Source organism: Trichoplusia ni, chromosome 2 (genome assembly GCF_003590095.1).
Source record: "Trichoplusia ni isolate ovarian cell line Hi5 chromosome 2, tn1, whole genome shotgun sequence".
Taxonomy (NCBI): domain Eukaryota; kingdom Metazoa; phylum Arthropoda; class Insecta; order Lepidoptera; family Noctuidae; genus Trichoplusia; species Trichoplusia ni.
Window position 1 is genome coordinate 18,196,606 of NC_039479.1, and position 8,915 is coordinate 18,205,520.

At 39.9% G+C, this 8,915-nt stretch overlaps 1 protein-coding gene across 1 annotated transcript in view; it reads left to right on the forward strand.

The window, feature by feature from the left end:
• LOC113508512 (transmembrane and TPR repeat-containing protein CG4050) overlaps positions 1-8,037 on the forward strand; it is a 128,025-nt gene extending 119,988 nt beyond the window's left edge. The window contains exons 4-12 of the mRNA XM_026891592.1: positions 1,193-1,292; positions 2,233-2,348; positions 3,298-3,515; positions 4,230-4,434; positions 4,540-4,803; positions 4,883-5,368; positions 5,472-5,658; positions 5,825-6,105; positions 6,247-8,037. Coding sequence (XP_026747393.1) covers positions 1,193-1,292; positions 2,233-2,348; positions 3,298-3,515; positions 4,230-4,434; positions 4,540-4,803; positions 4,883-5,368; positions 5,472-5,658; positions 5,825-6,105; positions 6,247-6,534 — 2,145 coding nt within the window. The 3' untranslated portion in view covers positions 6,535-8,037. The remainder of the gene's footprint in view (positions 1-1,192; positions 1,293-2,232; positions 2,349-3,297; positions 3,516-4,229; positions 4,435-4,539; positions 4,804-4,882; positions 5,369-5,471; positions 5,659-5,824; positions 6,106-6,246) is intronic.
• Positions 8,038-8,915: the final 878 nt, after the last annotated feature.

The following is an 8,915-nucleotide window of genomic DNA, read 5'->3' on the forward strand; positions in this document are numbered from 1 at the left end:
CAGACAAACACAATATTTCAAATGTATGTATGCCCGAAATGTCGACTGCTGAAGATAAGCTTTAAAGATTGTTTAACTAGATTTTTTCCTGAAAATACTCTGCCATTTGCAAAAGGCCAAGAGCCGTGATAATGCAGCCAGCATCCGCCGGTAGCTCATACCGTTTATGACGCCCATACACGTCAACTCACATGACAATTTTACGCGCAGTCAGGTGTAAACTTGATGATCTTTAAACTTTACCGTTTACGTCAGCATTCCAATTAGATACACACGTTTTATTATGTCGTATTTTATACGACAAACGATTTAAAATCGCGTTGACGAGCGACGTTATTAAAAGGAGGGATTTGTGCCATTTTGGAAATAGGAATTCAGCTCGTGCCTTTATCTGTCCTATATTTGCCTTGACCCGATTGGTGTTTGACTTTTTACGCTACCCTAGTAACCTTTAGCAAAAAACAAAGTACCGATCAGGTTCAATACCCACACGGAACAAAATAAATGCTAGTTCGAGAATGTTAACTGTGTATAGAACGCTTTTGTTTTATAAGTATTGTTTTATTTCTATAGATTAGCTGCCGAATTTAGTGTGCTTTTTTTACTTGAGAAATAATGCGATATTCTGATGTTAGTAGTACATTAACGTCTTGTTTAAACATAATTCAGTTTGCCGATGGTACTGTGTGAATAAAATCGAAGGCGCGCCACGTTATATTTTAAAGTAAACTAATACGTTTGGTGTGTTCGTAAAAGTCGAGGAAATGTGTTTGTCGTGTCCGTTGTAATGAAGTCGTGAGCGGTACGGGGGCCGCAGTAAGCCCCAACCATGTTTGCTATTTTTATAGTCTGTGCCACAAACGCCGCCATTCACAATCTTTACGATGTACCGCATCTTGTCTTGTTTACTGTTTTCAAATGTTAAGTGTCAGTTCAAAGGTTTATTTAATTGAAGTGTTAAAGAGTGTTTTGATTACTATATATTACTATCTATGAGGTTATTACACCTATATTTTAAACGGGTTGTAGGTAGGTATATTAAGTATATCGGCGGCCATTGCCGTGCATATGTATACAAAAAGATGGGGGGGAAAAAATAGAATAGAACAAAAGCTTAAAGCAATCCTTACATTGAAATCACAAGTAATATTTGTATGACATCATATTAAATCGTATTTTTTTTTTACAACAGGTGACAGGAGTGGTGGGTCGTGCCGAAATGTTATCATCTCTATTCTTCCTCGGCGCGCTGCTGTGCTACGCGCGTGCTTCTCAACGAAGAAGATATACGGGTATGGACACATACACATATTTTAATCCACCGACGATAAAAGAAATAAAGTTATGTATATATACTTATATTCTATTCTATTCACTAGATGAATACGCATACTCCAAAATTCATACATTATTATAACTTATACAAATTTGGCTTATTCTTTAGTTCATAAAAAAAGTTTAGTTTAGTTCATCCCAAAAAAAATCTTCAGTAAGTACCTAAACTCACGTTAGGCCACAATGAATGAAAATAATCACTCCTTATTGTATAACACAAAGAAAATAACATACCGACCCTTACCAAGTTTTCAGGTCAATGTCCTGTATTAGACACCTCCTTACTCTATCTTCAAACTTAAGTATTCAATATGTAGAGGATCTGTAGCGACCTTGAGGTCGTTGGCACGGGACGGTAATGCCCAAACATTACTCGGTGATGTTGAGGAGTGCTTGAGATGTTTTTTAGAGGATTATTCCTGATATCCTCCCGATATCGTTGATAATAGTCGTAGTATGGAATATTTTTACTGTGCTTTATCTATTATGGATAATTTGTTTACTTTGTTACGAACTTTACATACGCTTTATGTAGGTACCTAAAATGACCAGGTACCCGATACCAGAATAACAGAATTTCAAAACAAAATATTTTTTTTTCAGTCACTAAAAACTCCCAATTAAAAGGCTTCGATGAAGGATTTCTTCCTTTTCAAAAAGTCTAAACCGAAACCAAATTTCTGGACCGTATATGTGCATACTACATCACAACTGGATTGCCGTATCTCTCATTAATAATGACGGAGTATATGCAATACTACCAGTGAAAACTCGTAATTGACTTTAAGTCTGCTGATCTGTTGATATTTTGTCATTACCTGATGACAAGTAATAATATACAAATAACGATCCTTTACCTATAATATCGCACCTCAAACCTACTATACAAAATTACAGACTGGCGTTACGTAGTGGCGTGCACTGCATGCGTCGGTGTTGCAATGCTGTGTAAAGAGCAAGGCATCACCGTGACCGGAGTCTGCGTCGTCTATGAACTGTTTGTCGCTCAAAAAGTAAGTTTAAACCATTAAATGTTACTTGAAGATTTTACAGAAATAAAATTAAAAGTCATTCAAATGACTTGGGTAGTTTACATTGATAATACCCATCTAAGTTTTCTTCAAACTTGTGTTTTCCCTTTTAGCATCTCATTTATTTAGCTTGATGTTAGTGCCCGTTCTGCTAGTCAGCTAAAAATCGTAACTTTCAAGTTCATTCTCGACTCAAAACATTCTAAGATTGAAAGTGGTTGTCCACTTAAATTATTTTAATAACAAACCAAAATAGCTTATTCAATTTGAAGGAATATCCTATTTGAAACAGGAGCATACGAATTTAAAAATATACTTTATGACGTAAAACAGTAGAGAAAGCCAATGAAGTTTCTAGAAAATATTCCTAAAGTGCGCGGTAGACAGGACGAGCGCGTAGCATGTTGTTTTTTTTTTGTTGCGCCGCCCCTACGCCCCCAGATTTTTTCTAACGGCATACCGCCGACGTAGCCGACATGTTAAATAAAATAACTAACGATACAACACTTTCAGACCTAGACTGGATGGTTTTTTAATTAGTTTTCTATAGATTTTATATCGGATATTCTTCGATGAATTTTAAGAAGTAGTTGTAATACATCGAACTAGCGATCACACTTTTTTGATCCTTAAGGGAGCGTCACAATGCAACTGTCAGCATCCTTGCAAATAATATTTGACAAGAAATACTAACTGATAACAGTAGAATGATTTCGCTGTCTGATGCCAACATTAATCAATAAATCGACGTCTCAGATCGACTGCCGTGACCATGACAAAGTCCGTGAAATTCAAGATTTAAAAACGAGAGATTGAAGTGGTTCATTAATATTCGTTTCAATCCAATATTCATGTGCTTTTATACTTATTCATATTGATGTTACATTGTTATTCATGTCCTCAGAAATCATGTTTCTCTTGTTTTGTCTAGCGTCGGAGTTCAGGCGGAGTTAGTCGCTGGTCTTGGGTGGACGCGTGGGGTAAGGGCTCCGGTTGGGGCTGTGCGTGCGGTGAGGCAGCACGTAGGGTTGCCACGGTATGCTGCGCGACCCTAGCCCTGCTGGCCGCCCGGTTGCATGTCATGGGCGCGCAGCTGCCAGTCTTCACAAGGTTCGACAACCCTGCGGGAGCGGCACCGCCCCCTACCAGGTAACTAATAACTATAGTTATGCTGTTTTTTTTAATTAGTTATGATGAAGAATATTTTTGCAATATGGACGTTTTCTTTACACCTATCTGTCAAACAAATTGAGCTAGGTCATATTACATTTAAAACAAACAGAATTCTTTCGGAATTCGGACCAAACTCAGTTACAAGATAAGCACCTACTTAAATGAGCGTCGAACACATAGCCTTATTTTTCATCTTTTGTAGCCAGACGACTTTCTTTATCTTTATCGCACTGTAATAAGGATAATTGGCTTTGACAAGCGCACTAGTTGTCGCGAGCCGGTCGCAAAGCTAAGCCACATTAATTTTATGAGCGCTCCCGCTCCTACCATTGTTCAAGGGGCGGAAACTTGGCTTATGGTGGATTCACTTTAAATAAACAAAGACCTGGCTTTGTATCATTTACTAAGATTTAGGGGCGTAATGTAGCCATTCCTTAAGACATGTTATCATCTTTTGTTTCTATTTATCAGTGTTTTTTCTCACAAGTAGCATACGTAAGATATTTGATAATTATAGACCTGGCAAAAAATCTTTTCCACAAATACTTTTTCTTTTTAAATCGCACTTCAAGATGGATTGTAGGATTATGTTCATAAGATCTGTACGAAAGTAGTTTATTATTATTTAATTCACAATAAAAAGACGAAATATAATGCCATATAACTTGATTGATATTCTTCCACCTCCAGACACCTCACATTCGCCTACCTACCTGCTCTGAATGCGTGGCTCCTGACTCTGCCCGAGGCGTTATGCTGTGACTGGACGATGGGGACCGTCGCCCTCCTCAAATGCTGGAGAGACCCTCGGAATCTTGCCACACTGGCGCTGGTCATCGTACTCGTTGCTGCCACTATACACGCCTTGAGGACAAGATCTTCGGCTCTTTCTATGGTATAAACTATTTGTTGATATTTTATGTATTCCTGCTGAACAGAAAATTATTTTCATAAAAAGTTGTCTGCTTATTATATCCTAATGTAATCTTTCTGTTCCTAGGGTCTTGCTCTACTAGTTCTACCATTTCTACCAGCCTCAAACTTATTCTTCCCTGTGGGTTTCGTGGTCGCCGAGCGAGTTCTTTACATGCCCTCCATGGGCTGGTGCCTGTTAGTTGCCCACGGTTGGCGACTCTTGGCCAAGAAACGAGCCAAACTTGCTGCTAGCTTACTCATATTCCTCCTCCTAGCGTTCAGTGCTAAAACTTACATGAGGAATTGGGATTGGAAGACTGAATATTCAATATTTGCATCAGGACTGAAAGTAAGCAGAATTTAAAGTGTTAATTCAGTCTAATTACGTTTAGAGACAGAGTTTCTAAATCACTCCAATTACCTTTCAGGTTAATCGTAACAACGCCAAACTATATAATAACGTGGGTCACGCCTTAGAAGCGGATGGGAAATACGCGGAGGCGTTAGAATTCTTCAACACAGCCGTCAGTGTGCAACCGGATGACGTCGGCGCCCACATCAACGTGGGCCGGACATACAACCACTTAGGACTGTACCAGGAGGCCGAGGATGCCTACGTAAAGGCCAAGTCTTTACTCCCGAAGGCCAAACCAGGAGAATCATACCAAGCGAGAATAGCACCCAACCACTTAAACGTATTCCTCAATCTTGCCAATTTAATATCCAAAAACGCCACAAGACTGGAAGAAGCTGACATGTTGTACAGACAAGCGATCAGCATGAGATCTGATTATACTCAGGCTTACATAAATAGGGGAGATATTTTAATCAAGTTAAATAGAACAAAGGAAGCGCAGGAGGTTTACGAAAGGGCTTTACTGTATGACAGTGGAAACCCAGACATTTACTATAACGTAAGTTCCTATATTGTTTGTTTCTACACTTTTTAGTCAATCCTGCTCGAAAAATATCAGTGTGAAGATTAAAAATAAAACCTGTTTTTGTCTTCTTTTGCAGCTCGGAGTGGTGCTTCTAGAACAAGGCAAGCCATCCCAAGCGCTGGCCTATTTAGACAAAGCGTTGGAGCTAGAGCCAGAACATGAACAGGCGCTTCTGAATTCTGCTATTCTTCTCCAAGAGTTAGGAGCGGCTGATTTAAGGCATTTAGCCAGGCAGCGTCTCCTCAAACTTCTTGATAAAGATGGTAAGCAGTACCCTAAATTATTTTGTGCAATGTTAAACAAAAACTTTAAAAAACGCTCATCCATACATACTAAGTAGAAGAAGAAGGAAACATTACACCTGTTCTCGTTGGCTCCGTTCCCTCTCAATGATTTAACTTAGTATTTAACAATTTTAATTCCTTCCAGCAACTAATGAACGTGTTCACTTCAACCTCGGCATGGTGTGCATGGACGAAGGCGACGCAGAATGCGCAGAGCGATGGTTCAGGGCTGCAGTACATCTCAAGCCTGACTTCCGATCAGCGCTGTTCAACCTTGCGCTTTTGCTCGCTGACAGACGGAGGCCGTTAGAAGCGGCGCCGTTCTTAAAGCAGCTCGTCCGACATCACCCGGACCATGTGAAGGCGCTCGTGCTGCTTGGAGACATCTATATTAATTCTGTTAAAGATTTGGATGCGGCTGAGAGTGTGAGTATTTCTTTATGGAAACTATTTTTTAAGATATCACTAGTTAGATTGACAAGCATTGGCTTAAAATGTGTTTAGCGCTTTTGAAATAAGCAAGGCTTATGGATGTGAAAATGAATGTTGTTGTGGTCTGTCGGCTAGTGTTACCGCCGCATCCTGGAGCTGGAGGCGGACAACGTGCAGGCGCTGCACAACCTGTGCGTGGTGGCGGTGGAGCGCGGCGCGCTGGCGGCGGCCGAGGAGTGCCTGGCGCGCGCCGCGGGGCTGGCGCCGCACGAGCACTACATCCAGCGGCACCTGGGCGTGGTGCGCGCGCGCCGCGCCGCCGCCGCGCCCGCCGCGCCCGCCGCGCCCCCGGGCGAGGTGCGCGCGCGCTGGAACTACATCCCGCAGCAGCCGCCCGACCCCCACGAGACCGACGACTCATAGCCTATACGATCCTAGACGCGGACCTCCACATGGAACTGTACATAAATGCTTAGGAATATCTTCTTCGAACACCAAAATAAACGAACGGCCAGTCGCGATTTTATCTGCCTATCGATTATTTTTATAATTTCTTCGAACAATCAGGGTATTACCTTCTATCTCAGTCGGGCATAATGTATTGTATTTCACCTTACTGTCGCTTGATTTAGATCGTTTCCCTTTAAAAGATATCTTACCACATTACTGCATATTTTATGTATGTATAGGTTTCGTAACGGTACTGAGCGAAGTGTTTACGCCAAACGATATGATAAAATTATTGATCTCGTAGGTAACAACTTAATTTGCATACGGCGTTTCGTGATATTAGTTAAAGACATCAGTAATTATAATTGTGTATGCCATATATAATAGGTACCTATTATGTAGAATATGTTTCAACGAGCTTTTGTCATTAGCCCGGTATACGGAATGTACGGACAATTACAATACTTGTGTATAAAAAAGGAAATAGCGTAATGGAATGTATAAAAATGTTTCCAGTAAAATTATCGTCTAAGTTTTTCTAGTCACAATATTCGTTTGAATAAAAAATCTGTTTCGTTATATACTAGTTAGAAATATGAAATACATTGCATTGTACATTAAATTAACTTTGAATACGACCCCGTGCTTCGATTAGGCGTTGGGAGTAGCACTAGCGAGAGGCCCCGCATAACCGCCAAACCATTTAAAATAAAGTATCATGATTATACGATATCTAGCTGAACAACATTTTACTGAACGATCACCTTTACTGTCAATACGCATATTCACCGTCCAGAAGAGACTTGGGAACGTTGTCAGTGAGCACCGTGGGAAATGATGGCCATCGGCAGACATACAGAAAAGCGAACAAATTATTTTCAGTTTGTCTTCGAAATTAATCTGTGCCACTTGTTTTTCTTATTCCATTATTTTAATAACTTCTACTCTAAACACATTGCTGTCAAGTGTTATTGTAAATAGCATTAAATATTTTCATAAAATTTAATAAAGGTTTATTTTTGTTTATTTGGATCACTGGTTTTTTCTCCACACAGAGTGCCTAAGTACCTAAGTTAGTACCTATATATTTTATATGCCTTTATTATTTGATTGATTATAGTAACTTTAAGGTAGGACAGCAGTGTGGGTAGACTTTAGTTTTTAATAATGTATGTATGTATTGTCTCATCCAATGTGTATGCTGGATGAACATTTGAACAAAATATATTATTTTCTTATTCATTAAAGTTATTAAGAAGAAAGTGATCGACCGTTATTAGAATTAGATGTGAAAAAATGTAATGTTGTTAATGTTTTAAGATAAAAAGTAACTTTTGTAAAAACTGAATTTTTTACAATGTCTTGAAACATTTCTTGTGGGAACTCTGTTATGAGTTGAATTCGTAAGGACCCCGAATATTGTAACTATTTGTCGTCAAAACGTTTATTTTTATAAAATAAAATGTTTCAAATGATGCTTGCTTTATTTTTATTAATCGTTACCTTAATCGTTCATCATTGTAGAAATAAAAGCTCACGGACTCCAATGGCTAGGCCACGACAAAATAGTTGGAGAAGATCGCGGTGTTAAGAGAGCGTACCTGGGAAATTCATTATAGGTAGATGCTCTGTCAGCCCAAGCATCGCTGGAGTGATACAGCCGTGGCGGACCTTCGGGCGCTTCACGCCGATGACGGGCGAGAAGTGGCCAAGGATCGGGTAAAGTATCGCTCTCTCGTATCAGAGGCTAAGACACATTTTAGGTCGCTGAGCCAACAGAGTAAGAGGTTACCCTTCGTGTAAATGAGTCAGCATGAAAGGAAAAACCTCTGACTACCCCCCGTGCGGTTGATTTGGTTGATGCGGTACCTAAGCATTTCAGATAGGCAGTCACTCCGAAAACTGTTGCCAATAAATCAATAAACGTAAGCCGTAATGTAAGTTAAATATTTTGTACATTTGTAATTTTCTTGCAATCTTCTAGGTTGATTTCAGTGGCTCTCAGAGAAAATGAGTAGATGACTTTTGCAATTTAGTTTCGTAAGTTTATGGACGTACGTACATACGTAGGTGCGTCTACTTGCAACAACCATGCCACTAACCACTGTCCCTACAAAATATAGGTATAAAGCTGCAGTTACGAGTAAAAACAGTCGCTGCGGTATTTAGCGTTTACGTTGTGGCAACTACACACTGTGGTTTCGTATGCGATGAGGGCAGCCGCTAATTCGCCATGTCGGTTGTGGTTGCTTTGTGGCAAGTGTGTGAATGAGACCGGTGTAAAGCACGTAGACGATAAACAAGGGCAGTTTGTGAGGATTTTAATACCGATTTGCACCCACTAAACTGTCCCA